Source organism: Trichomonas vaginalis, chromosome V (genome assembly GCF_026262505.1).
Source record: "Trichomonas vaginalis G3 chromosome V, whole genome shotgun sequence".
Taxonomy (NCBI): Eukaryota; Parabasalia; order Trichomonadida; family Trichomonadidae; genus Trichomonas; species Trichomonas vaginalis.
This window is the reverse complement of record NC_067207.1, coordinates 24,753,437-24,771,238: the sequence shown is the minus strand read 5'-3', so window position 1 is coordinate 24,771,238 and position 17,802 is coordinate 24,753,437. Positions and strand designations below refer to the sequence as shown.

At 34.2% G+C, this 17,802-nt stretch overlaps 6 protein-coding genes and 2 pseudogenes across 8 annotated transcripts, besides 8 other annotated features; 4 read left to right on the top strand and 4 right to left on the bottom strand.

Moving 5' to 3' along the window:
- Window positions 1-2,110: part of a mobile genetic element that runs on past the window's edge.
- Window positions 60-1,032, bottom strand: TVAGG3_0397240 (protein of unknown function, DUF4106 family; the record flags this gene model as incomplete). The annotated part of the gene is made up of 1 exon (XM_051232561.1): window positions 60-1,032. A coding segment is annotated over one exon (973 nt), but the record flags the coding sequence as incomplete, so codon positions are not given.
- Window positions 2,111-3,739: 1,629 nt separating the features above from the next.
- Window positions 3,740-4,381, bottom strand: TVAGG3_0397220 (protein of unknown function, DUF4106 family; the record flags this gene model as incomplete). The annotated part of the gene is made up of 1 exon (XM_051232560.1): window positions 3,740-4,381. A coding segment is annotated over one exon (642 nt), but the record flags the coding sequence as incomplete, so codon positions are not given.
- A 2,474-nt stretch (window positions 4,382-6,855) lies between these two features.
- Window positions 6,856-6,964: a mobile genetic element.
- Window positions 6,965-7,105: 141 nt separating this feature from the next.
- Window positions 7,106-7,214: a mobile genetic element.
- Window positions 7,215-7,355: 141 nt separating this feature from the next.
- Window positions 7,356-7,464: a mobile genetic element.
- Window positions 7,465-7,605: 141 nt separating this feature from the next.
- Window positions 7,606-7,714: a mobile genetic element.
- A 120-nt stretch (window positions 7,715-7,834) lies between these two features.
- Window positions 7,835-7,896: a mobile genetic element.
- A 1,593-nt stretch (window positions 7,897-9,489) lies between these two features.
- Window positions 9,490-9,899: a mobile genetic element.
- A 1,863-nt stretch (window positions 9,900-11,762) lies between these two features.
- On the bottom strand, window positions 11,763-12,609 carry TVAGG3_0397150 (annotated as a pseudogene). The gene has a single exon. A coding segment is annotated over exon 1 (847 nt).
- An 18-nt stretch (window positions 12,610-12,627) lies between these two features.
- TVAGG3_0397140 (phage tail repeat-like family) lies at window positions 12,628-13,214 on the top strand (the record flags this gene model as incomplete). The annotated part of the gene is made up of 1 exon (XM_051232559.1): window positions 12,628-13,214. A coding segment is annotated over one exon (587 nt), but the record flags the coding sequence as incomplete, so codon positions are not given.
- Window positions 13,215-13,257: 43 nt separating this feature from the next.
- Window positions 13,258-17,802: part of a mobile genetic element that runs on past the window's edge.
- TVAGG3_0397130 (uncharacterized protein) lies at window positions 14,438-14,992 on the bottom strand (the record flags this gene model as incomplete). Its single annotated transcript, XM_051232558.1, has 1 exon — window positions 14,438-14,992. The coding sequence occupies one exon, from the start codon at window positions 14,990-14,992 to the stop codon at window positions 14,438-14,440; it is 555 nt and encodes a 184-aa protein (XP_051102288.1).
- Window positions 15,010-15,411, top strand: TVAGG3_0397120 (uncharacterized protein; the record flags this gene model as incomplete). The annotated part of the gene is made up of 1 exon (XM_051232557.1): window positions 15,010-15,411. One exon carries the CDS (start codon window positions 15,010-15,012, stop codon window positions 15,409-15,411), a length of 402 nt encoding a protein of 133 aa, XP_051102287.1.
- Window positions 16,216-16,446, top strand: TVAGG3_0397110 (uncharacterized protein; the record flags this gene model as incomplete). The annotated part of the gene is made up of 1 exon (XM_051232556.1): window positions 16,216-16,446. One exon carries the CDS (start codon window positions 16,216-16,218, stop codon window positions 16,444-16,446), a length of 231 nt encoding a protein of 76 aa, XP_051102286.1.
- Window positions 16,601-17,460, top strand: TVAGG3_0397100 (annotated as a pseudogene). The gene has a single exon. A coding segment is annotated over exon 1 (860 nt).

Genomic DNA, 17,802 nt, shown 5'->3' with positions numbered 1-17,802 from the left:
TCTGTTCTTGCACCTGGGTCAGCACTTTGGTTTCCAACTTCACCTGCAAAGTCTTTGACAGATTTGGTGTATAGGGAACATAAGTGGAACTGCAATATATTTGGCAGCTAAAGCATTTGAAATATCTGGGTCCAACATATAGACTGCAAGTCTGCTTTCTATTCTCTTGCATTCAAACTTTTCGCATGTAAACTTAACTGGGTCCCAAGCAGTTCCAGCAGCATTGAAATAATAGTTTACTTCATTGTTGAAGTTTGAGAAACCAAAGTCTAAGTCAACTTTGTCTTTGCAAAAGTCACAGAACTTGGCTCCACCAGTTCCAGCTACAGTAATAGTGAATGGGTCTTGTGTTGGTGCAATGACTAAGTTATTTTTGCTTGGAGTAAGTTCAATAGAAATTTTTCCTGCCCAGTTTGGCAAGTATCTTAAAAACCTGAAGATGAGGAAAGATGACAAAGGAACTCTAAGTTTCAGTTTTACTTTAGTGGCAGCAGTTCCATCTGAACCAGAAAGGTTAACATAAACTCCTGGAACGTTAGGGTCAAGTCTTCTTATTTTCTCAATATTTGCATACTGGTCTGTTTGTTCTCTAGCTTGTGGTTGTACTGAGTTTCTCAAAGCGAACCATTCATAGTTTGCCCATGTTACTGTTTGAACTAAGTCAGAGTTAGAATATATCTTATATCCCATGAAAACTTCTGGAGCATATTGGTATCCGACATAGAAAATTCCATTGCAACCTTTCTTGTCAGACAACTTGGCAGAAGGTTTTATTTCAATGTCTTGTTCCACGTATAAGAATGAGTTGTCAATAGAAATAATATGAAACCTGTCGCAAGCAATATCTACTGTTGTTGAAGAACCTTCTCCAAACTCACCTACGTTTCCATAAGAAACAGCAGTTGTATATTCGTAAGTTCCAGGAACTATTTCTGACCTTCTAATGGCATTGTCGCATTCGTTATACCATTCGGAAACATTTCCGTTCATGGCATCCAAAACTGTTGGCGTTATATTCTGAGCGGCGTACATTTCATATGGGTAAAAATATAGAATAGTTGGATTTATATGTCATAATAGAACCCACTCGGACCAAGCTTTACTTTCTTCCTGACTGAGTTTTTAACTCTTCTTTTTCCTTCATTGCCACTACTTTCACTAGATGAAGTTACTTCTTCACTACTTTCACTTTGTTCTACTCTTCTCTTCTTCTTTGGTGTCGCTTTTGGTAACTTGCCCTCTGCTTCAAGTTGTTGCATCTTTGCCTCATGTTCACCTAGTATGTTGTAAATTTCCCATGTCCTTTTGCCTTTGGGCTCTGGTCGCCCATCTCAGGTAACCTATATCCTAGAAAGATTTTGTCATAGTTTGTATTTGAGTCTTCGCGTATTGTTTGCATGACTCTTTCCTGAGTTTCCGGTTCAAGCTCTTCAAATATAGCTTGTCCATATGGAATAAGCTCGTTTCCAAATATATGTTTTTGTAGCCATTCTGGTTTTCTTTCCATGTTACCAATAATATCTTTTGTGAATGGGAAAGCTTTTACCCAATGTTTCAGTCTTGCGTCATTTATTTCTGTAGTTGGTTTTATTTTGTCAAGGAACATGTTTTTCAATACTAACATTTCATTTGGTACTGTCCATTTGAGTTTTCTTAAATATTCATCCCTTCTCAGTTCATTGTCTGCAAAGTAAGTTTTTATGACATTTTGTAAACTTTCGTTTGCAAGGTCATGTACAATAGGTTCTCTTCCTTCTATCTCCCTAACTTTCTTTCTAAACTCTTCACCAAATATACCATCTCTATGGTTCTGTGTAGTTCTTTGAGATAAATGTTCTAGAACGTCAGGTGTTATATTTCCATCAGCCATGTTCATTTCATACTGGTCCAAAATATCTGCATCTTTCATATCTTTCAATGGCATTAAAGCCGCGCTGAAAATACCAGCTATATCTGGTTCACCATTCACTTCCATTGCGTCTACAATTTCTTGGAATTGTGGTTGTAAGTTTATGAACCACCTATCCGGATTAGCTTTATGACCCCATCTCATTGTAGTTCCATAGTCTGCAGAAACAAAAGTAGGTTTGTTTCCATATTGGTTAGGTTCTGAATGAACTTTAAACAATGTTTCATTTCTATATGTTTTGTTGAAATTTAACCTTTTATTTTCACCGAGTTCAGCCAAAGATTGAACGTTATATGGTCGTAAGTAAAAAGGATTGTTGTATTTGCGTACATTTTCTTTCAGTACTTCCATTCTATGCTGAATATTTTCATCTGATGTTGGAGTCTTTTGTATGTCGGCGAACATTTTTCGATATTCTTCTACTATGTCAGCTGAATTTTTCTTAGACTCTTGGAAAGATTCCATATTCTCCGCATACTCTTGTTGAGGGTCAAGATTTTTCGGCTGTTCCAAATCTTCATCTAGTTCTGTGAAGTTAGTTTCCAAAGGAGGGACTTGTTCGTTTCCTTCAGGCTCTTCTAGCTGTTGTTGCTGAACTATTTCTTCCATGTCTGGTTGTATCTGAACTTCTTCCTGTTGAGTTTCTTGTACCTCATCTGCTGGCATTTCATATATTCCGAGACCGTTTTTAACAAGTTCCCTATTTAAGCCATCCGCATTCATAACCCTTTCTTCTTTCGTTCCGTCTCTATTTTTTACGCGTTTCATGAAGAGAGTTGAATTATCATTTAGCTCTGACACCAAATATCTCGGAGTAAATTCATCCATGTCATTTGGATGATATGCTATTAAATCATATCCCTTAGCGAGCTTGTATTTTCCAGGTTTGAAATTATATCCCATTTGGTGCTGAACCATAAAGCTAAATAGGTTCGGGTCAGTATTTCCTTCCTTGAACTTTCTAATAGCTTCTTTATATCTGTCACTAAAGTCAAGAGTATCTGGGTAACCATAATTTTCCTTAAGCATTTTTAAGAATTCTTGGTTTCCTTGTTCTCTACTTCTTTTATGTCCTTGCTCTGTTTGTGGTTGTGGTGCTGGATTTTGAACTGTTGGTTGTGGTGCTGGATTTTGAACTGTTGGTTGTGGTGCAGTGTTTTGAACTGTTGGTTGTTGTGTTGGTTGTTGTGTTGGTTGTTGTGTTGGTTTTGGTGCATGCCTGTGTCTGTGTCCATGTGACGATGTAAATGTTTTAGGTAGTCCTGGTGCAGGTGCTTCTCTTGGAGGGTTTGGTGGTATATAAGTTCCACCAGCTGGCACATATGTTCCATCTGCAGCATAATGTCCTACCTGACTTTTCGTTTTTAAGAAAGCATTTACTAGGTCTGTTTTAGTCTGTTGTAACTCTTTTTCTTGACTTTCCACAACAGTTGCTCTAACGGCGTCATAGGCACTTTGAACTGCCTGTCTCGTTGCTGCATCTGTTATTTTCGTCATATTTTGTGCTACTTCTCTTAACTCGTTGTCGAAACCTTCAGACTTCAGTTTCTTTCCAGATGAGAAGTCGTTCACTAGTTTCACCTTACTATGAAGAGCTTCGAAGGCGTTCTTAAAGTCAGCATTCATTAAAGCTTCATTTGAACTGTCTTCATCCGCTTGTATTTTTGTCCTTATTGACCCTATAAGTTGGGCTGCTTTAGCGTTGGCTTGGGCATCTAACCAGTCATTATTAGCTTTTATATATTCTGCGCTTTTCATTGCCTTTTGCATGGCTGCGTCGTTATTTTTACTTTCTTGTGCTAAGTTTTCATACTGTACGGTTTGGTTTTGCAACTGTAAAAGTTTTTCTGCCTTTACATTTGCTTCAACTTCTTTTTTATACTCATCGCTATCCATATATGTCTTCAGGGCTTTTTGTTTTATCTCTTCATCTTTCAGTACTTTATATTGAGTAGTATGGTTTTTCAAATTTATAACATCTTGTTCCATTTTTGCTAGTTCTGCTGCTTTTTCTGACACTTTTTTTGCATATTCCTCTGTACTTAGTTCTTTCAGTTGTTCTTCTTTCTTCTTTTTCTCTACGTTTAACTCATTGAGTTTCTTTGTGTGTCTGTCATATTCTAGTTTCTTTTCGTTTTCACTTATTTGTTTCTGTATGTCTATGTTTGACTTTTTGACATCTGTTATTTGATTTTTGAGTGAACTCAAATTCATTTGACTTTGAGGGTTATAAGCTGTTCCGTCTGCAGCTCCACCATAGCCTGCCATTTTCGCTAAAAGTGCCGCTCTTAAACCTCCACTCTGTGCACCAAGAACTCGGTTTAAAAGCATAGGGTTGCTTGACATTTGTTGCAACATAGTGGGGTCATTCATCATTTGTTGTTGCAACTGTTGTTGTGGTGTCAGTTTTACTATTGGATGTTTCAATGCTCCCTTCCTCTTACGTATATTCTTACGTAGCTTACGTGGCATTTTAAGTGAAGTTAAAAAGCGGTTTTTGACAGATGTTTATATGACACTTTTTGTTCAGCACAAAAAACTACTCGGTCAAAGTGTTGTCAGTTTTGTAAAATAACCGTCCTATCTCATTCTATAAGGGGGAAAAGGCTTCTCAAAGTATACTTCCGTGGAACGCCTGTAACTTTTCCTGTAGCGACGATAGACCCTTACTTGTCCGGACAAAGTTATACTATTTTGAGTGCTCTACAAAAAAGTCAACGGCTGGTCGGCTGGGGTTCGGTCCTCCTCTTGGGTCTTGGGCAAAATTTCTTAGGGGCTAGAAGGGGCGCAGCCCCTGGAAGCCCCACTACCTTTTTTTTTTTTTTTATTTAAATTTGATCTTTGATGGTATATGCGTTTTTAACGACAATTGCAATCTATATTTTTAGTACGATCAAATTTTGAAAGTTGTCTCAAATTTAAAGACCTCACTAAATTAAAAAATATTAATCAGTAAGATCAATCATACACATATGAGTTTTTGTGAAATCCTCAGGAAAAAAAAATTATTTGTAAGAAAATCCAAAGTCAATGGGACAGAGAATCACTGAGCGTCATTCCAGCATTGTTGTTCTATAAAATTAGTTCAATCTGGCATTGGTTTTCTTTCATGTTCATACCTCGGGAAGCAGGTCAATACCGAGATACACAAATAAGTACAATACGATAGTTTTTGCTTCTAAAACAGATGAGAAACCTTACACCATCTTCTTCTTAGTTAAATTCAAGAGCAAGTCCATTAATTATCATCGCTTTTTTGAAAAGGTTGATTTATAAGCAGTCAAAACTGATCGAATTCATAATTTAAACAAAAATTCGAATATGAATACACCAAAATGTTGCATCTAATTCAGAAAAAGCAATTTTTGAAATTTTTATCAGAAAACTTATCATTTCAGAATTAAAATTAGAAAATTATTAACTTTACAATATCGAAAACACGATGTTCAACTAATTGACATCAAATCACCTTATTGACACAATAAGTTTCTCATTTTGCCGTAGTTATCATCAAAGACGTCGATATTTCGGATATTTCCTAAAAACAATGCAGTTTGATATCATTTAAATGATTTCGATCACATTTCATTTTCTAATTTTCATAAAAAAGAGTGATTTTAAAGCAAAAATGACTTGAAACGCAATCGAAATTTATTGTTAGTTAACCCATTTCCAAGCAAAGAAAAAGTTCCATTTTACAAACAAAAATTGAAACAAGTTATGAAATTTTTTAAAATTTTATGACAAATTCTATAAATATTCATCAGTACGACATCCTGAAAACAATTTATTCTTTTGGATTCAATTTTATTTCAGTTTTTAATTTTTTTTCGACATTAAAATGAATTTTTTATTTATCAGAGCAGCTTGGAATGACTATTACCGCTCTGAGCCAACAGTCAATCATACAACTAATTCAAAGCTTTCTTCACTTTTAGAAGGAAGATATCATGTTTACGGAGTTTTATTTCAGAATCACAGTTCACGAATTATAAAAATAGATAATTTCCACAGTAGTGAACTTCTTGTTTCAGATTGTGTTTTTGCTGCAAACCAAGGCGCTGCAGAAGAAGGTGGAAATATTTACAATCAATACGGCCAATGTGTACAAGATCGAGTTTGCAGTTTTGATACAGTTACTTATAATAAATACCCACATTCTTATTTTGAATCTTCATTTAATAGAGACCAAAATTACATGAATGAATCAACTATCACAGGAAGTCGAGGTACATCAGCACCAATTTGTCATAAGTTCGGAAAAATTGTTATAAATAATGTTAATATTTCTAATTCATTTATATCTAGAATATATTCAGTTTACAAAATTGATGGAGTTTCTAGTTACGATCAATCTGTAACTCAGAACACTGCAACTGTTTCTTATTCAACATTTATTGAAAATGTATGCGAATCTAGAAGTTGTTTGTATCATTATCAATGTAATACTAATATCCACCACTGCAACATCATTTCTAACGAATGCAGTTTGACAATAAGTGACAGTAATGGTGTTATTTATTTATTTGGAACCAATAGAGTTTTGATTTCAGATAGTATTATTGCAAACAACAAAGGGTATTCTTTATTCGATATGATTCAAGATTCAATCATTGAAGTTTCTTCATGTTTCATCACATCAAATACATACATTTCTAATTCAAACTTTAATGAATTATCACCAGTTGATTCAATATCTATTAATAACACACATATATCTACAGCAATTTGTTATGCAGCATTTCCAATTTCATGTTTGATCAATGTTAGTACAGACAAACTCTTATATACGAAAAAAAGAGATCTGACATTGTGTCAGATCTCAGTAAAAGTGACATTTACATGTCAAAAAAATAGAATGAGTTTAAGTAATTAAAATTGAGGGTGAGAGTAGTATTGTATGAAATAATATCTCTCACCCTCCAATTCATCCTATGGCGCCGAAAAAATTTTGGTGAAATGCGACCACATTTCACCAAAATTTCTCGGCGCCATATAGAGAACTAGAGCCTGTGAGGTACTGATACTATCCATGTACCTCGCAGGCTCTAGTTCCAAGCCAAAATGGCTAAAAATTGCCCGCAATTGTTCACATTGCGGGCAATTTTTAGCCATTTTGGCTGGGAATTGGAGGGTGAGAGTAGTATTGTATGAAATAATATCTCTCACCCTCCAATTCATCCTATGGCGCCGAAAAAATTTTGGTGAAATGCGACCACATTTCACCAAAATTTCTCGGCGCCATATAGAGAACTAGAGCCTGTGAGGTACTGATACTATCCATGTACCTCGCAGGCTCTAGTTCCAAGCCAAAATGGCTAAAAATTGCCCGCAATTGTTCACATTGCGGGCAATTTTTAGCCATTTTGGCTGGGAATTGGAGGGTGAGAGTAGTATTGTATGAAATAATATCTCTCACCCTCCAATTCATCCTATGGCGCCGAAAAAATTTTGGTGAAATGCGACCACATTTCACCAAAATTTCTCGGCGCCATATAGAGAACTAGAGCCTGTGAGGTACTGATACTATCCATGTACCTCGCAGGCTCTAGTTCCAAGCCAAAATGGCTAAAAATTGCCCGCAATTGTTCACATTGCGGGCAATTTTTAGCCATTTTGGCTGGGAATTGGAGGGTGAGAGTAGTATTGTATGAAATAATATCTCTCACCCTCCAATTCATCCTATGGCGCCGAAAAAATTTTGGTGAAATGCGACCACATTTCACCAAAATTTCTCGGCGCCATATAGAGAACTAGAGCCTGTGAGGTACTGATACTATCCATGTACCTCGCAGGCTCTAGTTCCAAGCCAAAATGGCTAAAAATTGCCCGCAATTGTTCACATTCCCATCTTTTGTTGGTAAGACGAAGAATATGAAATAAATTATGAAGAAGATAATGATGAATAAAATATCACTTTTTATATTTTTGACACGTAAAGTTGTCACTTTTCTGTCAAACTGTTTTTATCGTTTTCGTATATAACAAAACAAAAATTAGTTTTTCCAGAAGATCGATATGTCACAGGTAACGTTTCATTAATTTATCATACAGAAGAAGAACAATCACCATTGAAACTTAAAGTATGGATTGATGACTTTAATTCTTCAGAAATAACTAAAGATATCGGATCTCAATCATATGATTATTCATGTGTTATTTCAAGTACATTATCATTTGGAACTCACACATTACATACTCAACTTATCTACGGAAATGGTTTATTTTCAAACATTGCTTCAGTTGATTTTGAATATGATATTAAATCTACAATATATGTTGAAAATCTTGAAAAAATTCTTTACAACACAACTACAGATCAAGGAGTTAATATCAAAGGTCATGGAATATTTAAAGGAGATAGCATTAGCATTTTATGTAAATATGATGATGGTGATCAAATTTCATTAACCGGAAGAATATCTCCAAATATCGCTATTCATACATATAGTTTTGATGGTTATTGTCCGTTTTCTGATTCAATTTCTGGCAAAGACTATTCTACTCTTAAAGTATGGGGAGTAACTGATCTTGGTGAAAGTACAAATAATTATTCAAAGAAAATTTACTTCAAACAAATTCCAGTTTTAACACTTACGACACAAAATAATCGAACATTTATACATAACAAAAACAAAAACATTTCTGTGACAGGTAATATTTCAAATCTTTACACCGATGACGAACCTGATATTCAAATAAAAATTGATTATATTCCAATTACAGAATTTACAAAGAATTATCAATCTCAATCTGAAGAATTTCCAAAGAATTTTTCATTCAAGATCAATATAACCATTCCAAATACTCTTGCTCTTGGGCAGCATAAAATTACCATCGAATTTACTTACGAATATAATGAAAAATATTCAGCAAATCAATTATTTTATTTCATTAACAATACACATTTTCGTACTTTTACTGAAGGTATTAGGTGTTATTCACATAAGATTTATAGACGTTAATCAAATCGAATCAAATCGTTTATATCTCTTATTTTTTAATTTAATTTTTTGCATAAAAATTTGCGTGTACTATTTTAAAATAATTTCAACCCTTTTTTAGTAAGCATATTCGAAATATCACTTATTCCAATGAAAATGTGAATAGTCAAATTTTATGAGTATTTTTAATATCTGCTTATAAAAGTATACTTAATCAGTGTGACAGCTGCTATAATGAATGTTTGCCTATAAGTACAACAAATTTTTAAATCTTGCCAATAAAAGAATGATGACGAATCATTATGGATGAAAATATTTCATGTAAATAAAATTATTAAAAAAGGATGAATGGTAAACCAAGAGAACATTATTAAAGTCATTACCAAAGGAACATTAGATTACAGATACTCAAAAATCGTCATTTAATTATGAATCTATTCCACAAGTTTGAAATTCAAAGAACATTTTCATGAAAATCAGTTCAAATAACAAAAACTGTCATCCCAGAATTTTTAAAAAGTGACAAACATCAAGATAAATTAGTTTGAGATTAGTTTGATTGAATATGCTACTTTCACAGTAAGTCTTAATCTCTTGATGAAAATGTGTTTTTTACCCAAATTCATCTTATGAATTGGGCGCGTAAAGGTTTGGCGTCCTAAGGTGTCCTGATGTAAACTATTCAATTTTTGAGAAGTTTACACCATAATTGAATAGTTTATGGCGTCCTGAGAGGAGATTTCAATGGGTATGGCGTCCTAAAAAATAGAAGAAAATGATTTTTTCTCGATTTTTCTAGAAATTGAATTTTTTAAAAAAGAAAAAAATCAAAACGTATACATTCAAGAAAGACTATAAATGAAGATTTTTCTATTTTTTTTCATTCGAAAACATCTTTTTTTGGATAATTTTTTTTTAATAAATATGTAAGAAAGATTGAAGAAAAAGTAAATTTACTTTAAGAAAATTCGTTTTACATGATGTAAGACCCATAACAACTATAAATATTCAATTATTTAAAATAAAAAAAGAAAAACAGATTAAATAAAAAAAAGGTAGTGGGGCTTCCAGGCACTTCGTGCCCTCTAGCCCCGAAGATGTTTAGTATAAATGAAGTTTTTATTCGGAAAATTGTTAGTCTTCTGGTGTGAATTCGGAGGACTCTTCTTCTTCCTCCATTGCTTCTGGGAAGAAGCCTTCTTCTGGGTCGAAAACATTATATAATGTGTCACTTTTCACAAATTATATATGTTTTCATGTTTTGTCACTTTTCTGTCACTTTTCAGGGAAAAACATTTTTATTATTATATATAAATGAATTTTACAAAACCACCGTTACCGTTCTTTGGAAATAAGAGTAGATGTAAAGATATTATATTGAGAGAACTTAAGAAACTACCGAATGGTCTAACATTTGTAGATTTGTTCGGTGGAAGTTTCTATATATCCCATTTGTGCCATACAATATTCCCAGACTCAAAGATTATATGCAATGACTTCGACAACTATATGGACCGTCTCAAACATTATTCCAGACACAAACAATATTATTGAAAGAGTTAAAAGAAAAGATACCTATAGGTAAGATGGAAACGTATACCATTAGATAACAAAAATATTGTGAGAGAGGTTTTGAAAAAAGCAGAATATATAGACTGGGATAGTATATCTGCTAGACTATTATATAGTGGTTCTATAAGAGTTCATGACATTGAAACACTTATGTCAAAAGTTTTATATCTTAACTATACAAATGTTTTCAAAGAGGACATAGAAAAATATATTGAGGGTATAGAGTTTGTGAGATGTCATTGGACAGAGTTGTATGAAAAATATAAAGACAAGGAAAATGTTTTCTTTATAGTGGACCCGCCGTTCTTTAACACATGGGATTTTCAATACCAAGTAGACTGGACTTTGAGAGACTCTTTAGAAACTTTAGACGTTTTACATAACCATCCATGCTTTTACTTTACATCCGATAAAAGTGGTTTGGAAACCGTTATGAGATGGTTAGAGGACATACATGACTATGAGTTTAGATATGACAAGATAGAATATGAGAGAGGTCCTATAAACCGAGAGAAAGTGTCATAACAAAGAAATTTTATTAGTAAGTAAATGTGGTTTGAAATAGGACTACTTGTTTTAGGTTTTTTCCATTGTGTCATTTATTTCTTTTGACGTGGCAGAAAAGTACAGAGAATATGAAGATGAACCAATGCCTGCAAATGTTCAGTATATGTACTCGTAAGAGATATTTTTATCTAATATTAAATGGACGCACAGAACTTAGCGAATGCACAGCAACCTGGACAACCAAACCCAGAGAATATTCCAAATGAAGTTAGAATACAAACTGCAATGGCAAACTATGGTCAAGTGCCAACAGATGTACAAATGCAAACTGCCATGTCAAATGACGCTGCGTTTAGGTTTGCCACCATGGTATGCAAATATGAGATGGAAAGAGTTTTATACAAACCCTGAAGTGGGATATAAACAACTTTATGCAGATGACGCGAACACAGGAGTTGACCCAGAATATGTTTTCTACCAGAGGAGAAACAGAATGTATGAGCTCCAGTTAAAGAATGCTATGGAACTCAACAGGAAACGTAAGAGACTAGGCGGACATTAGATTTTTACATATAGTAAAATGGGTTTCTTCAGTAAGATAGGAAACTTCTTTCGAAATGTTGGAAGAGGTATATGGAATGGAATAAAAACCGTAGGAAGAGGAATTTGGAACGGAGTCAAAAATATTGGTAAAAGGGTAGGTCAGTTCGTTGGTATTATACCTAAAGACCCTGAACCAGAAGAACAAGCTCCTGTTATACAACAGCCTGAACCTGCACCACAGTCTAGTTGGCAACCAAATCCAACACCACAACCGGTATATTAAAAAATTATATTTTTACCGTTCGATAGTAGTTGTATATGAAACTAAGTTCTAAGTAAAACGCATGGTATAATGGAATTATTCTTTTTCTTCCATCTGTAGTAAACCATACTTGAAAGTCTGAAATACTTCCACTTGTGGTTCGTATAACTTTGTAGGTTTTTCGTAAAAGTCATTTGCCAAGCATAAGAAAGAGTTTTGGGCGCCAGAAAATGAAGCATGAACAATAATAGCATCTTGGTCGAAAACATTTTCATATGTTCCATTAGGGTTTTCGACTTCATAAAAGTCTGGGTGTACTGGATATGCTGCAGGCTGATTTAACATCCTCATAAATCTATACCATGCCAAGTTGTTATATTTTGTAGAAATATAAACGTTTTCTCCAAGGTCTTCTATTCTATTGATTTTAACAGTTGCATTTTTCCTGTCATAAATAATATCGAGATGGTATTCTCCTTCGTCAATGTTATACTGTTTGCATATTCGATATAGATATCGTTTATTTTTTCTTGAAAAGCTTGAAGAGTTGTTTCTAAGTTTACAAGCAAACTAACTTGTAAAAGTTTTCCCTGTTCAAATTTCTCATACATACGTTTTTCTTTGTTATAGTATCGAACTTCAAAACCGACCGTAAATGGGAAACCATGTATGGCTTCTGAAATGAACTTCATTCTACGAAAGCCAATAGCTTTTGTGACAGATGGGTCTCTTAGCCATCTTAATGGGTAGTCAAAACGATAGCCTTCATGCTTTACGGTCTCTGTCTCAAACTTTTGACCGACATTAGTAAAAAGTTCATCTAATGGTTTAGTTGTAGCAACTCTTGAATTTTCTTTTTCTATTGGAAGCATATTTTATCTAGAATAAAAATGTCGAAAGATATTGCTTCCATGAGAGAAATACAACACAACCGACAACTCATTATGCAAGCTCTAAATAAGAACACAACAAACTTTTCAAACTATTCTAAGATATCTGAGTCATTGAAAGAAGGAAACTTAAAACTGACATTAAACCCAATGACAGATGAGTTTCTATTTCAAGACAATAAGAACCATACTGTCTGTATAAATCCAACAAAAGGAACTTTAAACGAGAAACCTATAAATGAACTTCTTTTGAAAGCAGATGTTGACAACAAAGCTGACAAAGAATATGTAGACGATGCAATAGCAAAAGAAGAAGAAAGAGCTAACAATGCTTATGCAACAAAAGAACATACTCATCCTGAACTAGCAGACAAAACATATGTTGACAATAAAATGTCAAGTGAAGTGACAAGAGCTGAAAACGAATATTCTAAAAAGACTCATATACATTCTATATCTGAAATAACAGACTTAAACGTTAGCCTTGAAAAGAAAGCGGATGAGGAATATGTGGCTAGTAAGTTAGAGAAGAAAGCAGATAAGGAATATGTGGATGAAAAAGATAATGAAATTATAGAAAGGGCTGAATGGTATCATGAATGGACATCGAAGATTTTAAAAACTAAAGCTGATACAGGATGGGTTTCAGGATGTTTAGACCTTAAAGCAGATAAAACTTATGTTAACGATGAGTTAGAGAAGAAAGCAAATAAGACTCATACACATGATTTCTTTACAACTGTTGCTATAGAAAGTATTGAAGGAACGGTTGAAGAAACTGGTGGGGATGCATTATATTGTAAACCTCCTAACTTTCCACAAGGTTTAACATCGGATGACAACATAACGACGATGAGAAACATTAGATGTAAAGATGTTTATGTCATGAAGGATGAACATAATATTAAATTCACTGCTCAAGATTTATATGACAAGAAAGCAGACAAAACAGAGCTTCAAACATTAAAGACAGAAATACTTCAAACATTATATCCTATAGGCTCTATTTATACGTCAATGAACTCTACCAGACCAGAAACAGTTCTGGGTTTTGGAACTTGGACTCAAATAGTCGACAGGTTTTTGTATTGTGCAAACTCTTCAAAGGAAACAGGTGGAAGTAAAACGATTTCAGGTGAAAATTTACCTGCACACAGTCACTACATAGATTTAAGTACATCTCAAGCAGGTTGGCATAAGCATAGATATTGGGATTGGTCAGCAATGATAAAAGGTAAAGGATATGATGTTAAAGACAACGTTAAGTTTGCTATAAATTGTTACTGGAGTAACACTGAGGGAGGAGGAAACCATACACATCACGTTTCAGGATATACGCAAACAACGGGACAAAGTAAAGACTACATGCCACCTTACATGACAGTTTACGCATGGTATAGAAATGCTTAGTCGTCATTTTCAACTTCTTTAGCATATTCGTCAGGAGTTGTCTTATATTTGTTAGGAACTGTCTTTGAAAGTATACCACCTTGAACTTTGACAAGTTTGAAACGAGGTCTGGCAATAGTAGTTTTATCTTCTGCTTGCAGTGTGTACATTTTGCCATGTTTGCCTAAAACTTCATAATATTCTCTTGTATACTTTCTTCTATTTTTACGAACACGAATGTGAGTACCTGTCGGGTTCCCATTGTTGTCATAGTCAATAGTATTTTCATATGGGTCGCGTTTAGGTATTTCTATTTTTACTTTGTCACCTTTCTGAAGTTTGAAGCCCGGCATTCTTTCTTGTTTGTCTCTTTTGACTAAATTATTAAATATATAGTCTTTCTCTAAGTCAGGGTTGTTTTTCATTTCTTCGGGGAGTGGTTTCCCAAACCTTTTTGTTTACGGCTATTGTAAATATTTAAAACTTGTCTCATCTTTGCCATGGAGAAGTGTCTATATTTGTCGTCATATGACATTTCATTTGCTTCACCACCTTGTGGTTGGTTTAAGTCTCTTAACATTTTTATACAACCGTCAATGACACCAAGAGCAGAATGGTTTTGGTCGACAATGAAATATTGGTTTACATTTTTTGAACGCAGATAGTTTTTTACATCATCTGATTTGAAAGAACTTTCACAGTCAGATGTCAGTTTTGTTGGATGGTATTTGTCAACGAATATTGTCAAAGCAGTTTTCACATCTAAAATATTTTTGGACCATAATGGTATGGCTTCACAGTATCTTGTGTTTTGACCGACAAATATTAGCCAGTATGGTGGTCCATCTGTTCTAACTCTCGGAATGTTTTCCAAGATATCCATAAACCAAGCATTTGGTGTTGAACTAAAGATTTTTATCATGAGTGCTTTCTTTGTCGCTTTAGAAACATAGGGGTCCTTGTTTGGATTCGTCATTTTTTATCCTATAAGAAATGGGTTTATTTGGCGCATTAGCAGGAGTTGCATCCAGATTTTTGCCCGCAGTGGGAACAATAGCCAGAGGTGCATTTGGAATTGGAAAGAAGATTTTGAGTACATTAGGTATACTTAAAGAGAAAGCACAACCTATTATACAAACTGTACAGAAAGGTTGGGATGTAGCACGAGATGCAACAAATCTTATTCCAAATCCTGAAACAAGAGGAAAAGTTCAAGGATGGATGGACAATGTAGGAAGACAAGCAGGAAACTATTATAACAAAGCAAATGACTACTATAACCAAGCAGGACACTATATGGACCAAGGTGAAAGATTCTTTAACAGAGGATATAACCATGCACAACAATGGGTAAACAATAACCAACCTCAACCGCCTCAAACGTGGGGAATGTAAAGTTTTTTACTGAGATGAAATGAACAATACAGCATTGAGACAAATGGGTTCAAGATGGATTTGTCGACTTCCAGCAGTTACACAACGTGTTTGTCAAGTTCTTCCTATACCTCAGGAAGTTTTAGACCGACTTAAAAAACCTAAACAACCAGTTGAAAACAAACCAAACTAAAATTTTTTACTGAGATGAAATGACCGAAGAAGTTGAAACGGTAGATTTGACACCACAAACAAAAAGTTCAGAACCATTGTCAAAACCTGTCAAAGAACTTACAGATGAAGAGAAAAATTCAATAATAGAAAGTGCCAGGTCTGGAAATACAAACCCTAACTACAAAGTCACTTTTCATAAAAATGGAACGGCAAGTATCTCAAAAAAGAAACAGACTCTCACAAATAAAATATTGAAGTCTGAAGGAGCTTTCGAGACAACAGATGGAAAAGTTTACTTCACTGACCAACAGTTCATTATAGAACATCTCATTGACTTAGAGTCGAAATATTCTAAACTTTACAACAAACACAAAAAGTTGAAAGGAAAACAAAAACAAATGGCATATGATATTTATGAAGATGTTGACGACACAACTGTTCCTGCAAGTGAAGTAAAGTCAGAGAAACCGAAAAGTGACGAAAAACCGATAGAAGAAGAAAAACCAAAACCAAAGTTTAGTTTGGAAACTAAACCAAGTCAACCTTCATTAGCTGGTATGGGTTGGCGTCAAAGACTTATGGCAGCAGGCGGTTATGTTAAGTAAAGAAAAAAATATTTTTTTTCTTTTTATAAAAATGCCCCCATATAGAATGGATAGAAAATCTGCTAGAATAAAAGCAGAGTTACAAAGATATGGTTGGAGAGTTTCGAAGAAGTTTAAATATAAGAAAGGAAGACCCATAAAAGTCTATGACAAACTGGCTGGTCTGACCTACGAAATGGATTTGGAAACAGCACGTGCCAATTATCCAAACAGACTAGAGAGGTTAGAAGAAGAACGTCTTATGGACATGCCTTTCGATGTGTTAAACATTGCATGAAGTAAAAATTTATTTTTTAAAAAGTGACATTTTTAAAATTTTATTTGAAATGTACGCTGAGTTTGTTGGAGAAGACCGTTGGGAAACTTGTTTGTTAGATGAGAAATATGAAATGGCATACCATTTTAAAACAATATATTTTTACATATATTAAATGCTTCAGGTTGAAAAACAAAGAACAAAAGTAGCAGATACAAAACCGTTAGACTATATCTTTACAAATGCTGGTAGGACTATTTCAGATGAAGAAATTTCATCCCGAGTATACAGGTTTGACTATCCAATTCGTTGGCTTCAAAGTCCTTCAGATGCAAAGGCAATAGGATTTAGAAGAGTTTTGTTTTCAAATAGAACTAACGCATTTATGTTCGCAGTATATTTTCATGGGCAGTATAAAGGTTCTGATGGTCTAATAGACAAATTTGACGAAATGAGAATCTTTACAGTTCGTTCAGACGAAAGTCTTGAGAAAACTCTAAATGACTTTCAAACTCAAATGAACAAATATTATTGGGAATTTCAAGAAAAATACGACTCTTTACTAAATGGAACATACTATCTGAAACTAGAATATGACAAGATGAACTCCACCGTTTCATTTCAAAAGATTGAAATTAACCCTCCAAGAGATACAGAGTTTTTATTTGGAAAGTAGACAAACGTTCTTGGGCACAATTTCTTCGGTTACTAAACCAGAACGAACCATTACCACCAGATGGTCCATTTAAATTTATACTTCCACCAGCAGATTTGACAGTTTATAGAAACGTGTTTGACCCTCAAAATGTTATGTGTCATGCAAGTTTCAGTTCAAGCAACAATAGTTTTCTATGTATTGGTAAGGACTTTTATGACTTTGCTTCTAAATTCTACGAACCACCTAGTAACAGTTTCTCTGACTTTCAAGTTTGGTTCACAACAAATGGTGTGCAACATATTATTCCATTGTACTATGACTTTTATCTCGAATTGTCTTTCATCTATAACTACGGAAAAGTGCTGAAAAAGTATTGAAAAATAATGTTTATGTTAGCATGTTAGATCTAACACGTTTTCTAACCACTTTTCTAACATCGTAGAAAACTCATGAAAACAATTTATTTTTGACACTTTCACAAAAAACATAAAAAAAGTGAAGTTAAACGTTAAGGTTTACTGAACTGGTTGGATGTCGCCTTCACAGGTTATGAAGAACGGTTGTCCTGAGAAGTGGAACAGTGCTCTGAGAATTTGTATAATTCGTGGAATTGGACTCTCTCTGTTTGGAAGTAGTATCCAAGGACGCTTGGCAAAGAACTTTATAATGGCTTCCTTCTTTGCTTGCTTTATGTCGTCGTAGGCTGTCCCGTCTGGTAC